This window comes from Microtus oregoni, unplaced genomic scaffold (genome assembly GCF_018167655.1).
Source record: "Microtus oregoni isolate MIOR12 unplaced genomic scaffold, Mior012 000010F_ref0000083, whole genome shotgun sequence".
Classification (NCBI taxonomy): Eukaryota; Metazoa; Chordata; class Mammalia; order Rodentia; family Cricetidae; genus Microtus; species Microtus oregoni.
The window spans coordinates 39,595,001-39,616,801 of record NW_024543069.1 but is presented as its reverse complement, the minus strand read 5'-3'; the positions used below and the strand labels follow the sequence as shown (position 1 = coordinate 39,616,801).

At 47.4% G+C, this 21,801-nt stretch overlaps 1 protein-coding gene across 1 annotated transcript in view; it reads left to right on the top strand.

The window, feature by feature from the left end:
* The first annotated feature begins 6,615 nt into the window (after positions 1-6,615).
* The window catches only part of Kcnmb3 (potassium calcium-activated channel subfamily M regulatory beta subunit 3), a 20,576-nt gene continuing 5,390 nt past the window's right edge, over positions 6,616-21,801 (top strand). The window contains exons 1-2 of the mRNA XM_041659021.1: positions 6,616-6,677; positions 18,636-18,809. Of these exons, the coding sequence (XP_041514955.1) occupies positions 6,616-6,677; positions 18,636-18,809 (236 nt within the window). The remainder of the gene's footprint in view (positions 6,678-18,635; positions 18,810-21,801) is intronic.

The following is a 21,801-nucleotide window of genomic DNA, read 5'->3' as shown; positions in this document are numbered from 1 at the left end:
TGTGTGTGTGTGTATGTGTGTGTGTGTCCAGAATTTTGTGATGAGATGATCTGGGTAGCTTTCTGTTGCCTTAATATTCAAATGGAAGCTCAGAAACAGGAAAATGCTGTAAGGCATCTTCATAGGCAATGCCTTTATGAAAAGGACTCCAGTAGCATAGGAAATAGTGCCAAGACCTGACAAATGGAATTGCAGGAAACCATGAACATAGTGAATAGAGCCCATAGTATTAATTGATGCAGATGACCCAACCCACCGTGAGTGATGCCATTTGTCTTGGTCAATGTTCTGTTGCTATGAAGAGACACCATGACCACGGCAACTCTTATAAAAGAAAACATTTAATTAAGGCTGGTGTACAGTTTCAGAGGTTTCGTTTAGTATCGTCATGGCAGAAAGCATGGTGGCATGCAGGCAGACATGGTGCTGGAGGAGCTGAGAGGTCTACATTCTATAAACAGTCAGCAGGAAGAGCAAGAGAGAGCCACTGGGACTGGTTTGGGCTTCTGAATCCCTGAGGCCCACCTGCAGTGATACACTTCCTCCAGCAAGGGCATACCTACTAATAAGGCCACACCTCCTAATCTTTATCAAGTAGATCCACTCCCTGCTGACCAAGCATTCAACTCTCTGAGCCTATGGGAACATGCATGTGAACACAAGCATGCCATCCAGCACGTGTGCTGGCCTCCTTCCTCTGTGTGGGTCTCAGTGAGTATATGTCATAATTGTCTTTCTGGGTCTGGGTTACCTCACTCAAAATAATGTTTTCTAGCTCCATCCATTTGCCTGCAAAATTCAAGATGTCGTAATTTTTTTCTGTCATGTAGTACTCCATTGTATAAATGTACCACATTTTCCTTATCCATTCTTTGGTCGAGGGGCATTTAGGTTGTTTCCAGGTTCTGGCTATGACAAACAAAGCTGCTATGAACATGGTTGAGCACGTGCCCTTGTGGCACAACTGAGCATCCTTTGGATATACAAAAGTGGTATTACTGGGTCTTGAGGAAGGTTGTTTCCTAATTTTCTGAGAAATCACCACACTGACATCCAAAGGGGATGTACCAGCTTGCATTCCCACCAACAATGCAGGAGTGTTCCCTTTTCCCCACAACCTCTCCAGCATAAGTTGTCATCAGTGGTTTTGATTTTGGCCATTCTTACAGGTATAAGATGGAATCTCAGAGTTGTTTTGATTTGCATTTTTCTGATGACTAAGGATGTTGAATGTTTCCTTAAGTGTCTTTCAGCCATTTTAGATTCCTCTGTTGAGAGTTCTCTGTTTAGGTCTGTACTCCATTTTTTTTTTTATTGGATTATGTGATCTTTTGGTGTACAATTTCTTGAGTTCTTTGTATATTTTGGAGATCAGACCTCTGTCTGATGTAGGGTTAGTGAAGATCTTTTCCCATTCTGTAGGCTGTCGTTTTGTCTTGTTGACTGTGTCCTTTGTTTTACAGAGCATTTCAGTTTCAGGAGGTCCCATTTATTAATTGTTTCTCTCAGTGTCTATGCTGCTGGGGTTATATTTAGGAAGTGATCTCCTGTACCAATGAGTTCATGTGTACTTTCCACTTTCTTGTCTATAAAGTTCAGTGTGGAGGTCTTTGATCCATGTGGACTTGAGTTTTGTGCATGGTGATAGATATGAGTTTATTTTCGTTCTTCTACATGTTGATATCCAGTAATGCCAGCACCCATTGTTATATATGCTTTCTTTTTTCCATTTGATATTTTTTACTTCTTTATCAAAAATCAGGTCTTCAAAGACGTGTGGATTGATATCCGGGTCTTCAATTTGATTCCATTGGTCCTCCTCTCTGTTCTTATGCCAGTACCAGACTGTTTTCAGTACTATAGCTCTGTAGTAGAGTTTGAAGTCAGGGATTGTGATGCCTCCAGAAGTTCTTTTATTGTACAGGATTGTTTTGGCTATCCTGGGTTTTTTTGCTTTTCCATATGAAATTGAGTACCTTTTTTTTTTTGAGGTCTTTGAAGAATTTTGCTGGGATTTTGATGGACATTGTGTTGAATCTGTCCCACTTTTATTTTAAATAAACATTTTAAATATAGTTGTTAAACGTGTGCAAGTTAAGTGAATATAAATAAGAGAAAAACATTTTTTGAGACAGGTTCTCTCACTATGTAGTTCTGATTGGCTTGGAACTTATTATGTAACTGGGCAATGGTAGCTTTGGAGCCTGTCCTGGAACTAGCTCTTGTAGACCAGGCTGGCCTTGAATTCACAGAGATCGGCTTGCTTCTGCCTCCTGAGTGCTGGAATTAAAGGCGTGTGCCACCACCGCCTGGCTAGTTATACATTTTAGAATTTAGATATTTCACTACAATTTCTACACTTTGTAGCCCAGATTGGCCTCAATTGCAACCATCTTGCCTCTGTTGCCCAGATGTTGAGATCATAGGCAAGTACCACCATGCCCTATTGACTACCTCCCAGATGTTGAGGTCATAGGCATGGACCACCACACCCTTTTGACTACCTCCCAGATGTTGAGGTCATAGGCATGGACCACCACACCCTTTTGACTACCTCCCAGATGTTTAGGCCATAGGCATGGACCACCACACCCTCTTGACTACCTCCCAGATGTTGAGGTCATAAAAGGCATGGACTACCACACCCTCTTGACTATCTCCCAGATGTTGAGGTCACAGTCATGGACCACCACACCCTCTTGACTACATCCCAGATGTTCAGACCATAGGCATGGACCACCAAACCCTCTTGACTACCACCCAGATGTTGAGGTCACAGGCATGGACCACCACACCCTCTTGACTAATTCCCAGATGTTGAGGTCATAGTCATGGACCACCACACCCTCTTGACTACCTCCCAGATGTTGAGGTCACAAGTATGGACCACTACACCCTCTTGACTACTTCCCAGATGTTGAGGTCATTGTCATGGACCACCACACCCTCTTGACTACATCCCAGATGTTGAGGTCACAGGCAATGACCACCACACCTTCTTGCCTACCTCCCAGATGTTGAGGTCACAGGCATAGACCACCACACTCTCTTGACCACTTCCCAGATGTTGAGGTCATAGGCATGGACCACCACGCCCTCTTGACTACCTCCCAGATGTTGAGGTCACAGGCATGGACCACCAAGCCCACTTGATTTTGTTATTTGTTTCTTTTCTGACAGGCAGGGTCTCTCTCCTTGCTCTGGCTGTTGTGGAACTCACTATGTAAACTAGGCCAGCCTCAGACTCACAGAGATCCACCTACCTTTGCCCCTGTCCCTGCCTCCAAAGTGCTGATATAAGGCACGTGCTTCGCACTCAGTTGACCTAGTTTCAATGTTAAAGATTAATGGGGTGATCTTCAAGGTCATAGATATGGCTCTGGAAAATAAACCAAGTTTATTTCATCATTATAATTAATCATCCTTAAGCTTTGGTCAAAGGAGACCCACAGTATGCATGGTGGGAAAGGAATCTGGCCTCTTGTGGGAGGTGAGGGTGGAGCCTGGGGTGGGAGGCTGGGTGGGGTGACTGTCTTGAATCCGTCCTGTTCCTAGCTTCATGGCTCACTAAAGAGGTTCCTGTATGTTTACTTCTCCAAAGTTCTTCCATAAATCCCTTTAGTAACCCCACACAGGCTGTGACCCTGCCATCTCCAGGGGAGGAAGCTGATTTGCACAGAGACAGCCCGCTGCACACTCCACACAGCCCCCGAATCTGTGACCAACCCAAGCCAGGGGGTGACTGTCTTGCCCCTGCCCTGGCCCTGTGGGAGGAAGAAGCTGGCAGATCCAAAAGGGTTACCAGCTGGCTCCGGTGACTCACAACTGTGGGTCCAGGGCAGTGAATAAAAAGACAGATGACTCAGACTTTAGCGGGGCGCAGGGAGATCCGCAGCAGCTCTTTACGACAGAGAGCAGCGAAGCTGAGCCCAGCTAATGTAAACCCCCTTCTAGTGGAGGGGCACTACTGGATGGGCCTCTTTTGAGACAGGGTATCATGTTGCCCAGGCAGGTCTTGGACTCCTGCTCGCCCGTTTTCTGCCTCCCCAGTGCAGGGATTACAGAAACCTTGTGTTTGCTTCTTCTTCCCAACCAGTCTTTCCCCGTGCCTAGCTGTGGCCTGTTCTCCATTCCGTAGGCTTTTCCTTGCCACTAAGTTCTCAACTCGGTGTGTTTGTGCTGCCGTTTCCCATGACTTCCTCCGACTGGGCTTGCTTCTCTTTCTTCTGCACATTCAAGTACTTGGATTAACCATGCTTGGGCCTCTATTTCTTATGTCTTCCCACAGAATAAAAGGGTCTGATAGGCAGGAACTTCTCCGCTCAAGCACACAGTTATACTGAGGGCTGGAAAGTCCTGGCTAATGTGTTGACTCACTAGACCCTTTCTGAAATGTTCCTGCTTGGCCTGCATTGCTGAGGCCACAGCATATTGTGCTGACCACAGGCCTAGAGGGCGTGATGACTCTAGTGCCCACTGAAGCAGAGGGCAGATGGCTGGGCCTGCGTACTCTTTCCCAGCATCCTCTGCTTTACCTGTGGGCAGGCTTCTGTCGAGGTCTCCCTTCTTGCTGTCCTAACATTTTTTTTTTGAACAGGATCTCCCTACATAGTCAGAATGTCCTGGAACTCATTATTTAGACCAGGCTGGCTTCGAACTCATCGAGATTAACCCGCCTCTGCTTCTACCTCTGGTATATGTGGTGGTATAAGCCTATATGCTGGTGTTGCTTCAACTTTGAGAGTCTGACCCAGAGTAGTTTATTCTAGGCATATTTAAATGCAGCACAGTTTGGGAAAGAGTTTCTTGGTTATAGTGAGCTCAGTCCCATGTGTCCAAAGCTTAAGACTCGCTTACTTTGAAACTTTTTTATAAAGTACAAGTGACGTCTTCCATAAAGATACCTCCTATAGAGTAAATGAGAAAACAATCTCAAGTTTAGGGTCTGGGGGAGGATGTGGGGTGGCCTTGGCTACACAAATACTGAAAAGGTCACTAGGCTATTAACCACATCCACCCCAGCCTTCTGGGCAGAAAACAGGTTGTACGTCTCGTCTCTCCCTTTGAAGAGACAATCCCATGTATTTGATGTTCTTGGTTCTGCTGGTGCTTATCTGTGAGAACAAGGACCTCCGTGCCTCCTACAGCTCAGCGATGACTGTCTCACCCTGACAAAGTCAAAAATCCAAACTAAATTCTTCCTCACTTAAGTTGTTCTTCAGGGACAATATTGCTTTGTTTTTCATTATTTTTTTTTGTTTGACTTTATGTGTATGAATGTTTTGTCTGGCTGTATGTTGGTGTACCATATGCATGCCTGGTGCCCATAGAGGACGGAAGAGGGCATTGGATGCCATAAGACTGGAGGTACAGGTGGTTGTGAGCACCATATGGGTGCTGGAAATTGAGCCTGGGTTTTCTGGAACAGCAGCCAGTGCTCGTAACCACTGAACCAATTCTCTAGCCCATCGCCGAGTCTCAGAAATTCTTGGAAATCAGGTAATGATATAAATGATATAAATGTAATGACGATTTTTGAGATAGAATTCTCACGTAGCACAGGACATTCTCAAACTCTCTCTGTAGTTGAGGATGGCCCTGAACTCTGACCCTCTTGCCTCTACCTTCTGACTGGGAAATAGAGGTGTGTGTGTTATTGTGTCTGCTGTAAAGCTAATTTTTTAAAATATTTATTTATTTATTTATTATGTATACAATATTCTGTCTGTATGCCTGAAGGCCAGAAGAGGGCGCCAGACCTCTTTACAGATGGTTGTGAGCCACCATGTGGTTGTTGGGAATTGAACTCAGGACCTTTGGAAGAGCAGGCAATGCTCTTAACCACTGAGCCATCTCTCCAGTCCCTGTAAAGCTAATTTTAAAGATTAAATTGATTAATATTATGACTATTGAGTGCATGCTCATGATCTGTTTGTGTAGGTGTGTGGAGTTGGCTCTCTCTTTCCACCTTTTCCTGTTGTCTGGTCACAGAACCCAGGTCACCCAGTCTTGGCCAAATGACCCTTTACCTACTGAGTCATTTTGCAGGGTTGTAAAGCTAATTCTTTTAACCAGAACAGACAATTAACCAGAAAAGCTGCTATGTTAAACCTGTACCCTAACATAATTTTTAGAAAAAAAAAAAGCATTGTGTCTGGGACAGAACATTTCCTCTTGTTATGTGTAATGTATTAGATATGTCTGTCTCCAATTACATCAAGTCCCTGAGGGCTCGGGACTTTCCATAGCCTTTTGGTCTCTATGACAATGCGCCTTGTGGCCTCAGAGGAAGCACAGGTGACAGGTGGTGCAGGTGCCAGGCAATGTTGGGGGAGACTTGTTGACTGCAGAATCGCACAGGTACATGAGCATCTGTGCCCGAGTGCTCCGCTTTGCCTGCCAGCCCAGCCAGACTGCCTGAGTCCCCACCTCTCTAGGAAACTTCTACAAGTCCTGCAGCTCTGGATGAACCAGAGAGAGCTCCTGGTGGCTGTGGCTCAGCAGAGAGTTGGGAACTCCCTCTGGAACCCCACTTCTGATGATGCTCAAGCTTCCTGAGCTCTAGAAGGGCACGGCTCAGGCAAGCAGCATCCATTCTGTTCAGCCGCAGGCCTCATGCAGCCCTTCAGCATCCCGGTCCAAATCACACTGCAGGGTGGCCGGAGGCGCCAGGGGAGGTAAGTCCCCACCGGAATCTCCCACTAGAATTCATCCTGTCGAACAAAGCTATGTGCACTTCTAGAGGACAGGCTCAGATTGGAGGCTCAACTTGGTAGGTGCTTTGAGGAGGCCAGGTTTGCAATGCCTCCAGGCACCCGCAAACTACACCCTCTTATTCCCCAACCCCTCTCCCATATATCTCCTACCCCATCCCACCACCACCTTTGGTTGTCTTTTTGAGACAGGATCCCAGGTAGATTAGCTGGCCCCAAGTTCTCTATACAGTTAAGAATGATCTTTCTGCCTCCACTTCCCCAGTGCTGGGATTACAAGTATGGACCCATGTACCTGGAGCACGGGTGATGGAGGCAGGCGGTGTGGGCTCTGGATCCCAGCTCTCAGGCAGTGCTCAATACCTTTTGTGTGAAGGAATGAAGAAATGACACTAGCCTTTGGCCTCAGTGGTGAAGTCTAGGCAGCTGTAAGATTCTGGGTGTCTGCCACCCTTCTTCTTATCTTGAAATAGTGACACTTACCTATGTGTGCCCTAGCACAGGGATAAACCATCCTTGAACTCTCTAAACTAGACAAAACTCTGTGTCCTGTGTACATTAGCTTTTTTATATTATTATTTTTGGTTTTGTTAGTTTGGGGGGGTTGTTTGTTCATTTGGTTGGTTTTTGTTTTTTGAGGCAGGGTCTCCTGTAGCCCAGGTTTGACAGCAAACTTTCTGAGGCTGACCTTGAACTCCTGATCTTCCTGCCACCACTTCCCCAGTAGAGAGGTGGCAGGTGCGCACCACCCAGCTATGCTGCAGAGAGGAGGAAGTGAAAAGGATCATTTTAGGGCCCCAACTCCCCCAGGGTGTGCAAAGCAGAAGAGTTTTAAGCTTCAGGGAAGTAGGGCACCCACGCCTGCAGTCAGCAACGGGCAGAGGAAAGGAGAGCAGTGCCTGGGGTTTTGAGTAAAGAGATATTAAAGATGTGCTGGCATGTTCTTGGGAGGGGAGCGCCTTGAGGCCGAGCTCTCCTACCACAGGAAGCTTGCTAGTAGGAGCTGGTAGCGGCTCGCCACTCACCTTAACTACCCTCCTGGGATGGGGTGTGAAGAAGAGGGAGGGGGGCGGATGGGTTGGGGATGAGATTCAGGCAGGTAGGAGGGTCAGACCACAGAGCAGAGAAAGTCTCTGAGCTATGGACTAATGCTTTTATGAGCAATTACAGTGAGTCTCTGCATGGCGCGAGATTGAGCAGCGACCAAGCCAGCAAGTGAAAGTTAGATGCTGCTCATGACAAGGAAGACAGCCAGTCTGTCCCCCGTACTGCTCATGATGTGGAAGACAGCCAGTCTGTCCCTGCACTGCTCACGACTTGGAAGAGTCAGTCTGTCCCTGCACTGCTCATGACTTAGAAGACAGTCAGTCTGTCTCCACACTGTTCATGACATGGAAGACAGTCAGTCTGACCCCACATACCTGCATTTCACTTTCATTCCTGATATGCAGAGCTGGATAGTGCTCTTTGCTCCCACCCTGAACTTGGTGGTGGCTTTTATTCAACCTCATCTGCTGTTTCGAAAAAAAAGTTAAGCAGTTTTGTAATTAAAAACAAACACCCAGAAGGGGGTGAAAACAATGACCAAAGTCTTTTTTTTTTTTTAACAGAAACCAATTTCCAGAAGGTGCTAGTTGGATATGCCCCATGCCCAGAGTCACAAATGCAGGGGAATTCTTGCCAAGTGAATTGTGGCACGTGGCTGAGCTATAGTGAGCCTTTAAGGAACAGTTCTTACACAGTTCCCATGTCAAAGGGCAAGGCTGCTGGCTTCTGTCCCAATCACACCCAGAAAGCTAGGCAGCCAGCAAGCTAGCCTGCTCATGTGCACCGGAACTGCTGCTGTGCTCAGGACTGGTGGGAAAGTTGCCCTCTGCAGGGAGGACTGAGTAGGGAGGAGGACAGGGCAGGGAGGACAGGGTAGGGAGGAGGACAGGGCAGGGAGGATTGGGTAGGGAGGATTGGGCAGGGAAGACAGAGCAGGAGGATAGGGTAGGGAGGACAGGGCAGGGAGGACTGGGTAGGGAGGACTGCGTAGGGAGGACAGGGCAGGGAGGATTGGGCAGGGAGGACTGGGTAGGGAGGACAGGGCAGGGAGGATTGGGCAGGGAGGATTGGGCAGGGAGGACGGGGCAGGGAGGACAGGGCAGGGTGAACAGTGCAGCAAGGACAGGGCAGGAGTACAATAGGGAGGACAGGGCAGGAGTACAATAGGGAGGACAGGGCAGGAGTACGATAGGGAGGACGGCAGGAGTACGATAGGGAGGACGGCAGGAGTACGATAGGGAGGACGGCAGGAGTATGATAGGGAGGACAGGACTGGAGTACGATAGGGAGGACAGGACTGGAGTACGATAGGGAGGACAGCAGGAGTACGATAGGGAGGACAGGACTGGAGTATGATAGGGAGGACGGCAGGAGTACAATAGGGAGGACAGGACTGGAGTATGATAGGGAGGACGGCAGGAGTACGATAGGGAGGACAGCAGGAGTATGATAGGGAGGACGGCAGGAGTACGATAGGGAGGACAGGACTGGAGTATGATAGGGAGGACGGCAGGAGTACGATAGGGAGGACGGCAGGAGTACGATAGGGAGGACGGCAGGAGTACGATAGGGAGGACAGGACTGGAGTATGATAGGGAGGACGGCAGGAGTACAATAGGGAGGACGGCAGGAGTACGATAGGGAGGACAGGACTGGAGTATGATAGGGAGGACGGCAGGAGTACAATAGGGAGGACAGGACTGGAGTATGATAGGGAGGACGGCAGGAGTACGATAGGGAGGACAGCAGGAGTACGATAGGGAGGACAGGACTGGAGTATGATAGGGAGGACGGCAGGAGTACGATAGGGAGGACAGCAGGAGTATGATAGGGAGGACGGCAGGAGTACGATAGGGAGGACAGGACTGGAGTATGATAGGGAGGACGGCAGGAGTATGATAGGGAGGACAGCAGGAGTACGATAGGGAGGACGGCAGGAGTACGATAGGGAGGACAGGACTGGAGTATGATAGGGAGGACGGCAGGAGTATGATAGGGAGGACAGGACTGGAGTACGATAGGGAGGACAGGACTGGAGTACGATAGGGAGGACAGCAGGAGTATGATAGGGAGGACAGCAGGAGTACGATAGGGAGGACAGGACTGGAGTATGATAGGGAGGACGGCAGGAGTACGATAGGGAGGACAGCAGGAGTATGATAGGGAGGACAGCAGGAGTACGATAGGGAGGACAGCAGGAGTACGATGGGGAGGACGGCAGGAGTACAATAGGGAGGACAGGGCAGGAGTATGATAGGGAGGACAGGGCAGGAGTACGATAGGGAGGACAGCAGGAGTACGATAGGGAGGACAGGACTGGAGTATGATAGGGAGGACAGCAGGAGTACAATAGGGAGGACGGCAGGAGTACGATAGGGAGGACAGGGCAGGAGTACGATAGGGAGGACAGGACTGGAGTACGATAGGGAGGACAGCAGGAGTACGATGGGGAGGACGGCAGGAGTACAATAGGGAGGACAGGGCAGGAGTACAATAGGGAGGACAGGATAGTGTGAATAGGGCTGGGAGGATGACAGGGAGGACAGACCAGGGAGGACTGGGTGGGAGGACAGGAAAGGATGATAGTGCCACAGAGGACACTTGTTGATGTCTCCAGGATATGAATATTCTTGGCAAAAGATAAATGCTATTGACTCATCTCACTGACTAGATGAGACCATTCTTAACCACTTTGAGATCCTGGGATGAAAAGTGCTTGACATTCCACTGAGCTCATCCCAGACGGAGCCTTTACAGTCTCAGCAACTGAAGACAAGCTAATAACATCCAACTCAGAGGATGCAGGCAAGAACTGGACATCTTATCTGATTGACAGACTGATGTTAAATCATCAGTAGAAAAAATTTTCTACAAAGAATTGTTAATGACATAGAAATTAAACAAGAAATACAATAATAAAAAACCCTAAGTGATCTAATGTGGTCAGATTTGTTTAAAACAATATAAAGACAAGAATAATCCAGGAAGGGAATTGTACTTAAAATGCAAAGTTGAGGAGCTGGAGAAATGGCGTAGTAGTTAAGAGCATTGGCTGCTCTTCCAAAGGACCAGGTTTGGTTCCCAGCACCCTCACAGTGCCTTGCAACCCTCTGTAGCTCCAGTTCCAGGGGATGCAATGGCCTCTTCCAGCCTCCAGTGGCACCAGGCATGAATATGGTGCACAAAACACTCGAAGGAAAAACATTTATACATATAAAAGCAATTGCTTTAATGGCAGACTTGGGGCTGGAGAGATGATGGCTCAGTGGGTAACATTGCCCACTGCTCTTGCAAAGGGCTGAGGTTCAGTTCCCGGCCCACATTAGAGAGCTCACAAGCACCTGCAACCCCAGCTCCAATGGGATCAATGCCTCTCTCTCTGCCTCTGTTGGCATTTCTCAAGTATGCACACACGTGTGTGCGTGTGTGTGCGCGTGCATGTGCGTGTGTGTGCGTGTATGCGCATGTGTGTTAACAAGTCTTAACAAAGAAAGAAAAATCAAGGAAGGAAGAAAGGAGGGAGGGAGGAAGGGAGGGAGGGAGGGAGGGGGGGGGGAGGGAGGGAGGGAGGGAGGGAGAGAGAGAGAGAGAGAGAGAGAGAGAGAGAGAGAGAAGCATGTTTCCTTTCAATTTCCCCACAGTTTTCAGGTTTCCCACACGGATGAGCTGGAAGGTGAGTCACACTCACTGATGGATGCTCTTCTGTCTACTGCCATTTCGTGGTCCATTCTGTGGCCGGGTCATAACTGTGCTCACGGAGAATGCGCAGCCTACATCCATCACTTAGAGAAGTGACTGCTTTTATCCCTTATGCTTCTTCATTTTCTAAAAGGCTTTTGGACTTCTAAAAAGTGTGTATGAATGTTTTGACTACATGTATTAATGTGCACCATGTGTGTTCTTGGTTCCCTTGGAGGTAAAACGTGGGCTTCGGATGCCCTGGACTTGGAGTTATGGATGGTTGTGAGTCACTGTATGGGTGATGGGAACCAAACCCAGATCCTCTGTAAGAGCGATAAATGCTCTTAGTGGTGAGACACATCTCCCTCCAGACCCTTTCATATCTTTGTTTATGAACTACTTACAGAGGGTGTAAAAAGATATCAAATAGGACAGTGGATTGGATCTGTTTATCACACTTCTGTCAATGAGGCAGTAATACTGGGTATATATAAATTAGAGCAGAATCTTCCAGAGGAATTAATCAATGTTATACCATCTTTACATTTAATATAGATTTTTAAGGTTCATATCACTGTTCTCTCCCCCCCATGTGTGTGTGTGTTTGTGTGTGTGTGTGTGTGTGTGTGTGTGTGTGTAAGAGAGACAGGAATAGAGACGTGTGTGTGCCCTTGGAACCCAGAATAGAGTGTCAGATCCCTCAGATCTGGATTTACAGGCAGTTGTAAATTTTTAACACAGGTGCTGGGAACCAAACTCAGGTTCTCTGCAAGAGAGCCAAGGTAGAAGGATCATAAGTTCAAGGCCAGCCTATTCACAGAGGAAGACCCTGGCTCAAGCAGTTAATCAACCAACCACACAAGCAAATGTAGAGCCAGAACACTGACTGCCAAGTCCCCAAGGATTGCTGACACTCGAGGGGCAGCTGGGATGCCCTTCCTCTCCTCAGCATCCTGGTTTAGAAAGAGTTTTAATGTGGGTTCCCGTGAAATGGTATGTGTACCACGTCTGCATTCCCTGACACTGAATCTCAGATCCTTTGGAGTTCAGGCTTCAGCTGGGTGGTGAATTAAATTCTGTGCTTGGATAGACCTGGGTGTCAGAAGGTGAAACTTTACTCTGTTTTTTGTTCTATGGGCTTTTTCTTTCATTTTTCCCTTCCTTCCTTCCTTCCTTCCTTCCTTCCTTCCTTTTTTCTTTCTCTCTTCTTTTTTAAATAAAATACAATCTTGTCTAGGTCAGCCTCAAACTCATGGTCTTCCTACCTCAGCTACCTGGGGGTGGGTTCTAAAAGCTTATAGTAACATGTCCAAGATAGGGTTCCCATTTTCAGATGCTTTTAGTCCTTTGTGGCTTTCTCTTTATTTTTAAGTTAGTCTACATTGACTATGTACTCAGTTGGGGTAGGTAGGCAGTTTGCCACATGGCTGAGGTAGAAGCCTATTGCTTCTACAGTCATAATCAATCTGTTGAATGCAGACAGTATTCTAGTTCCCCTCTACCCGATGTCCTCTGTGTTACTGCATAAACTATCCTCTCGAAAGGGAATCTATATGCAAATTTTCAGTGACTACATTATCACACTCTCTATGAAGTCACTTCCTTACAACGGGGCTCTGTGACTGTCAGTTTCTCACACATACTTGGTATAAAGTGGGCAGAAGTAGAAGGGACGACATATCTGGCCTGGGATGAGCAGGATCTGGCAAGTCAGGCCGTTTTCATGGAGTGTATGCAGTGAGCATATTAAAAGCACCACAGAAAGGGCTGGCGAGACGGCTCAGTTGGTACAGCGCGAGGACCCATGCTTGATCCCTCAGAAGACACAAAAACCCAGACATTGCTGGAGGCCAGCACAGGAGCATCTCCAGGCTTGCTGGCTGACTGGAGCCACAGCCCCAGGTCCCATGGAGAGACCATGCTTCAAACAGAAAGGGGAGAGGGCTGGAGAGATGGTTTCACTTGCTGTGAAAGCAAGCGGACTTGACTTCAAACCCCCTGAGCCCATGTAAAAGCTAGGTTCAGTGCTCGGTGACTGAAATCCCAGTGGTTGTTGTTGTTTCGGCTTTTTGTTTTTCTCTGTGAAACAGTCCTGGAACTCACTCTGTAGACCAGGCTGGCCTCGAACTCACAGATTCGCCTGTCTCTCCCTCTCAAGTGCTGGGATTAAAGACCCGTGCCACCACTACGCAGCCCCAGTGCTCTTATACTGAAATGGGAGGCTGAGACGGGAGTCTCCAGAGGCTCCTAGCCTGGCATATGGAGTGCTTAAACGAAAATGAAAGAAGCCAGGCAGTGGTGGCACACGCCTTTAATCCCAGCACCTGGGAGTCAGACACAGGCAGATCTCTGTGAATTCGAGGCCGGCCTGGTCTACAAGAACTAGTTCCAGGACAGCCAGGACTGTTAAACAGAGAAACCTTGTCTCGGTGAGAAAAAAAAGAAAGGAAAGAGAAGAAAATGAAAGAGACATGTCCTCTGATCCTACATGGAGGTGTGTACCAAAATGCGCTCTCTCTCTCTCTCTCTCTCTCTCTCTCTCTCTCTCTCTCTCTCTCTCACACACACACACACACACACACACACACAGGGCAGGGGAGGGTATTAAAAATTGCCAAACAGGGCTGGTAAAATCACTCAATGGGAAAGGGTACCAAACACCACCCCTGGTAACCTGAATTCTGAAGTAATAAGGGCGGCGGCAGGGCTGCGTCCCCAACACCCCAGCCGCCTGCCCGGCTAGCTTATGCCAGAAATAACAACACGAATACTGTATTCTTTTAATCACTGCTTGGCCCATTCTCTTCTAGGCTAATTCTCACATATTAATTTAGCCCATTTCTAATCATCTGTGTGTAGCACCCCAAGGTGTGCTTACCAGGAAGATTCTAGCCTATGTCCATCCTGGGTCGGAGCTTCATCCCAGGAGCAGGGCATGGAGTCTCTCTCAGGCATCTGCTCCAGAGAGCAGAGCTGTCGAGACTCTGAGCTCACTTCCTTTTCCTCCCAGCATTTTGTTCTGTTTACTCCTCCCACCTATCCTCTAACCAATAAAATGGGCCAGGGCAGTTCCTTTATTAGCCAATGACCTTCCTCCATCATTTCCCCTTTTTCTGTTTAAACAAAAAAAGGCTTTAACTTTAACATAGCAAAATTACATATAACAAAACAGTTATCAAGTAAAAGTTACAATAATCTTTATCATAACTAAGGAAAACTATAACTATAACTAACTATTCTTAACTCCATCAAAGACTCCTGAAAGATATAATATTACCTAAGTAAACAAGAACTAAGAAACTTCAAACTCTAGAAATGACAAAGACATCTCGCTGCCTGGACAGTCACCCAAAGTTCTTTTGTACCGTTGGGGCATCCATCTTCAGCCTTCAGGCCCATGGTATCCAGCAGACATTTCCATAAAGCAGGAAAATTCAAAGTCAGTTCAGTCACTATCTGTTGTGTCCTGCAGAATGTCTCGCAGACTCTTTCATGAATCAGGAACCCCGAAAGATCATCTCACCTTAGGCAAGTTCAGTAGTCCTCTCTCTGCGGGTTCTCTGTGTCCAGTTTATGCAGTAGTCCAGGCAAGAGCAGTTTCTTGCCCAAATGGCTATCAAACTCCATCAGGTGCCTCTTCGATGCCCATCTTCCTCTTGAAGTAGATTGGTGCTGCCAGGAGCAGAGTGTCTCATTGTCATGAAAAGTCCTCAGTTATTAAAACATCAAATGTCCTATTCTGTAATCTTTGAAAGACATGAAGAATGTCTATCTAAAATATATCTCTATATATCTAGAAAATCTAACTAACATGACTACAAGCTTTACTATTATCGATGATTCTCCATTAACAACCTATATTTCTTAATTATACAGTACATATTTAAATGAACTACACAATCACAATACCTTAATCAAAATCAGAAACACTTATACATATAACAAAATTGACCTTAAATCTCTATCAATAAAGCAAAATCTATACTAATGCAAATTATTCATATCTATATCATATCCCCCTTTAAATGTAAAAGAACATTTATAAACCATATTTGGGAACATGGACGCAGTTTTTTCTCTCCAAGCTGCTTCTTGCTGAATGGGGGCGTCGTTAATTAGGTCTTTCATGGTATAACCTGTGTGCTAGTTTCATCTCAGTTGGCAGTTGAGAGAAGCAATTTTTTGAAGGCGTTCACACCAACCCTTCAGGAGGGCGTGGTCCATCATACCAAATCGGAATAGAAGAAATGAACAGCGTCTCATCCTCTGTGAAAACAAAATAAGAAACTCCTTTTCAAAGTATCATATCCTTAGATCCAAACTCAAAATATCTATGTTGGATTAGTTCAGAAGCATTTATAAACAAATATCTTTTAGTAGCTTTTGCTCTTTCCTCAGCATTCAAATAATTTAAAGAGAGCATAATAGCATACAGTATCAAAATTCTCTGTGTATTTTCCATCTTTGTGCAGCTTTGTTTTAACCTCTATTTTGTTTATTTTTACTTTTAACTCTTTGCTTTATGAGACAGGTTCTCTGTATCTTTGACCTGAAGTAACTCTGTAGACCAGGCTGTCTTTGAACTCTCAGAGATCCGCCTGTCTCTGCCTCCCAGGCATTTGGGATTAAAGGTGTACACTAATACACCTTGAACTCACAGAGATCTGTTTGTCTCTGCCTTCTAGGCACTGGGATTAAAGGCGTGTGCTACCACACACAACAACTCTCTTCCTTTTTTTGTTTTTTACTTTAAGAACTTCAACTTTTAGTCTGCATATATTTTTAACACACTGTAAACCATTTAAAAATTTTCTTTGTCTTTGAATCTCTCTTTACTGTATATCTCTCTTTTTTTGACCACATGAGTCTTTAATTTACCAAGCAATGTCAGTAGGATTAAAGGCGTGGCTTTGCCAGCTAGATCCAGTCCATTCCTTAGCTTTCCAGCCTCATGGCGGATATACAGGCTGTAGCCATGTTTACTGCAACAACTGTATGGCATTTCAAGGTCCCTGCCAGCCAGCGAGCTACAACAGACAACACTCAAGTCCTCTCTCGGTAGCCGGCCCTCCTGCCTCAAACAGTCAGAGTTTGCCCTGGCAGGATGGCCCAGAAAGCCGGCATTTTTAAACGGCGCAGCTTTTTTCCTGCTACGGCTGAAAACCGAAAAGCATGCGTTCAGCTTTTCGTCAACACCGTTTAAGTGTTTCGTGGCAGGACCTCTTAATGAGCTGCAGGCTTTGCAGCTAAAGCTGAGTCAGGAAGCCTCTCTCAGATGAGGCGCTTGCTTGCCTCTAGTAAGCAGAGTAGAACCGAGAAATTGCTGCTACCAAGAAACCAGGCACAATGATTTCATTTTGTTCTAGAATTACTTCCCAAGCTGTCTCAGGCTTTATGTGGAAGCAGTTGTCCACGTGGGCTAAATTAATATGTGAGAATTAGCCTAGAAGAGAATGGGCCAAGCAGTGATTAAAAGAATACAGTGTTCGTGTTGTTATTTCGGGCATAAGCTAGAGTCCACGTGGTGGAAGGAAAGAAGTGATTGTTGCAAGTTGTCCAAAACCAACAAAACAGAACCCCTCTCAAGCAAGTCTTGCTGGGACCCACAGTGGCATTAGCCAGAGGGACAGATGTTCTTCTCAGCACTGGGTCCTGGACAGTCTGGGCTCCCCACCGTCACAGTCTGCAGTGCCAGCAGCGAGAAGATGGAAGGAGCAAGGGGATGAGATCAAGCATGGCATATGCTTTAGGAAAGCAAAACACAGCTGGCAGTTCCTTCCATGGGACTTTCGCCTGGCGCTAAACTTCAGAAGCGTTCTCAGCAGAATGGGGGGTCTGAGTTCCCACGCTTGGAGCTGCATCTCTTCTGCTTGGAGTGGAAATGGATGGAGGCTGACCTGGGGAAGTGAGAAATAAGTATTTTAATGAGAGCTGTCATGATTTTAAGGTGTTAGCAAACAATACCACATTAAGAAGAAAAAAACAGACAGAAAAGAGCAAGCAGATGCTTGCGTGGCTGGATGCATGTCTAAGTGTGATGGCCTCACCACTCAGCAGACATCCCTGTGAATGGATTATCTCAGCTCCCAGGACAGGGCAGATGAAGGGAGGGCAGAGTTGAGGGAGCATGGGTTTGTTCAAAGATGGAGGGATGGTGTGGGGAGGGGAGGAACTTTGAACCTGTGAGCAGCAGATCAGACCAATGGCATGCTGTCTCACCCAGGGGATGGGGGGGCAGCAGTGTGCAGCCACAAGAGCAACCTCTTGTCTCAGGTCACTGTAAACGTGGTTTTTGTAGCTGTGCTCTCCATGCAGAGTTCCTAGGATCCTGGAGAAATCACACGCAGAAAGGCCTTAGAGGCCACTGAAAGACAAGCAGGCCCAGAACCTGCATTCCAGGTGATGATCGAGAGCCATACCCAGGCGACTGATTCTGTTCTAGTCGTGGATACGATGGCTCTCCTGAGATGCCACGAGGCACAGCGGTCCCTAATCTTGTTACAGTTTCTCCTTCCCTCCCTTTCTTCTTCCTTTTTTTAAAAAAAAGAGGGGCTGGAGAGATGGCTCAGTGGTTAAGAGCACTGCCTGCTCTTCCAAAGGTCCTGAGTTCAATTCCCAGCAACCATATCGTGGCTTACAACCATCTATAAAAAGATCTGGCGCCCTCTTCTGGCCTGCAGGCATACATGCAGGCAGAACACTGTATACATAATAAATAAATAAATAAATAAATAAATAAATAAATAAATAAATCTTAAAAAAAAACTTAAAGCTTTATTTTTGTTTGTTTTGTGTGTATGTGTGTTTGTGTGTGTGTGCCCACTTGTCTGTATGAGCACCTTTCATGCAGGTGTCTGTGAAGTCTGTGAAATCTAAAAGAGGGCCTCGGGTTCCCTGACACTAGTTAGAAGCAGTTGTGAGCCACCGGGTGTGAGTCCCAGAGTCCACTTTCAACAAGCTGATTTGCCAATATAATGTAAATTATGCCGCACCCAGCTTTTTACATCTGAAAAATATTTGACAACATATCATATTGGCTTATATTGATGGCGCCCATTCTGAGGTCTGGGTGTGGGATCTGGGGCATTGCAGGACGCTGTTTATGACTTTAGTGAGCCAGACTCAGGTTGGCCACATGGTAAACGCCTGAGCTCTCTTAAGCTCACACAGCATCTTTCTTGACTTACCCCAAAGGCCAGCACTTGCAGCTTCAGGCAGAAGTGATGGAGACCCGCTGAAGGTGCACCCGAAACTTCCATCAAGTGCGGGAGAGGACCGTGCCACGCTGCTGGGTATCGCCATGATGGCCTCCTCTGTGCCGATGTTCTTCCTGCTGGGGACCACAGTGTTGAAGCCTTTCCTGCTCAGGTGAGACACAGGTCAATACCCAGAGCTCCCGGATGGGCCCAGCCCGGCACTGGAGTCCATTCTCCTGGGCACACCCTGGGCTCGCCTGCCAATGCTGGACATAGTGTGGGGCGCAGAAGGCGCTGTGAAGTATTCCTGAGTTACCCCACATCCACAGGCCGCATGTGTTTCCGCTCACGGTCTCATTGCCAGTTGAGACTGGCGTGGGTGGTAGCACAAAAGCACCCTGCTAGGAGATGCCAGTCCAGCTTTCTCTCCGGTATCACACCAGCAGAAGAAACTTCTCTCTGCTCCTGCTCAGCTAGGTCTCTTGCTGGAATCTTACATCTGCTTGCCCCCTAACGGCACTGGCTACTCGGATGCTCTGAGTCCAGCTCATTCTTGTCACCATAAAGGATTGTGTGACCTCTGAGGGAGACATTTGTAGCTCTTAGTCTTTCTTCAGTATTCTTTCCTTTTCCTGTCAGCCGTTTCCCCTCACCTTTAAAGAGGCACAGGGCTGCATGTCACACATCTATGTGAGCTGAAGGAATGGGTGTTCACATACACATGTGCACATACAGGCAGATTCAAGGGGAGGGAGAGAGAGTGTGTACCAGCTAGCCATGTAAAAAAAACGACTTTGGAGAGTCAGCTCTCTCCCTCAACCATGTGGGTCCAAGGGATTGGGCTCATGCTTCAGGCTTGGAGGCAGGTGCCTATCCCCTCTGAGACATTCTGAGAACCTCAGAAGTTTTTTTTTGAGACTTTTGTTATGAAACATGTATATGAGCGTGTATCTCCGCCCTTGGATACCAGGGGTGTCCGGTCCCTGGTAGTTGAGTTTCAGGGGCTTTTGAGTTGGCTGATGAGTGCTGGGAATCAAACTTGTGTCTTCTGCAAGAGGAGCGTGTGATCTTAACTGCGGAGCCATCTGTCCAGCCCCTAGACTGCTCTTTAAACATGCGAGGTGTCAGGGAGATGGTTGCAGGCTATCTGCCGTAAACTGAGGTCAATCTGCAACTCATGTTAGTTTTATTTTCTAAGTATTTCTGGAAATCGCTTGATGAGAGCAGTGAAGCACAGCCTGGACAGCCAGTGCTCATTTCTGTCTCACCTTGTTATGCTTTTCCATCCGAGGGAGCGGTCCCTAACCGACAGCAGTTAAGGTTTCTAGGGTAACTCACACCTTCCTCTCCACCCCTCATATTTCAGTCCAAGGGACTGGGAGTTGCAGATCAGGCCAGAAGACTCCCAACACAAATGGGAGACACTTGAGTAAGCTCCACCCTTAGCAGAGGAACTATCGCGACTGATGGCTGATGCAGGAGGCAGTCAGTTTCTTCAGGGGCTCCACCCTGAGAGGTTACCCATGCTCCCCTGGATGGTCCTGCACTCTGAGCACACCGATGAGTGGGTTAAAACAACAAGCACGTGAGGTGGGACAGAAGGTGGGAGGGGAATGGGAAAGACAAAAGGTGTTGGCTTTGACCAAACCCACTGCGTGCATGAATGAAATTCTCAAGCAATAAAAGGAGAGGCACATTGTCAAAGGGACGTGGAGCTAGTGAAGTGACACCCAAGTTCTAAACACACCTTGTTGTGTCTCAAGGGTTCAGGCCCTGGTGCATGGGGCAGTTGTGTCTCAAGGGTTCAGGCCCTGGCACATGGGGCCGTGGCACTCTACTGCAGCTCTCTGAGGTCCCTGCGAGAGAGCCAGATCACAATCAGCACACTTACATTCCAACAGATGCACACAGAGCTCCAAAGTAGTACCTCAAAATGCTGAGTTTAAACAGATAAGCAGAAAAGCAGGCTAGAATGACGCTCCGAAAGAACTTTTGTTTTCAAATTTAAAATGTGCTTATTAGTGTGTGTCACACGTCTGAGTGTGTGTACCACACTCCTGTCTGATAGTGTGTGTGTGTGTGTGTCTGTGCGCACGCGCGCCTCACACTCCTGTCTGATATTGTCTGCTCCACATGCCTGTCTGATAGTGTGTGTGTGTGTGTCTGTGCGCACGAGCGCCTCACACTCCTGTCTGATAGTGTCTGCTCCACACGCCTGTCTGATATTGTGTGTGTGTGTGTGTCTGTGCGCACGAGCGCCTCACACTCCTGTCTGATAGTGTCTGCTCCACACGCCTGTCTGATATTGTGTGTGTGTGTGTCTGTGCGCACAAGCGCCTCACACTCCTGTCTGATAGTGTCTGCTCCACACGCCTGTCTGATATTGTGTGTGTCTGTGTGCACGCGCGCCTCACACTCCTGTCTGATAGTGTCTGCTCCACACGCCTGTCTGATATTGTGTGTGTCTGTGCGCACGCGCGCCTCACACTCCTGTCTGATAGTGTCTGCTCCACACGCCTGTCTGATAGTGTGTGTGTGTGTGTGTGTCTGTGCACACGCGCACCTCACACTCCTGTCTGATATTGTCTGCTCCACACGCCTGTCTGATAGTGTGTGTGTTTCTGTGCGCACGCGCGCCTCACACTCCTGTCTGATAGTGTGTGTGTGTGTCTGTGCGCACGCGCGCCTCACACTCCTGTCTGATAGTGTGTGTGTGTGTGTCTGTGCGCACGCGCGCCTCACACTCCTGCTGAGAGCTGGAGTTAGTTCCACCACGTGGATTTTGGGGATTGCACTGAGGTGACCGGACTTCATTTGGCAAGTGCCTTTACTGTCTCCCCAATACAAGTACTTTTTCATTTCTGTAATTTTTCACTTGCTTAACATTTTTCTTAGGCTACTTCCAGTGACCGTGTTTTTCTTCAGGTTTGTAGTCATAGTGACATTTCCAGAGAATCTGTATAGCTTTCTGTTGCTTCTGTATGGAGCACTGTTCACTTGGTGGCGTGACAATGGCAGTTCACGTCTCTTGAGATCAGAACTCTGACCCAGTTCTTTTTTTTTTTAAATTTATTTATTTATTAAGGATTTCTGCCTCCTCCCCACCACCGCCTCCCATTTCCCTCCCCCTCCCCCGATCAAGTCCCCCTCCCTTATCAGCTCGA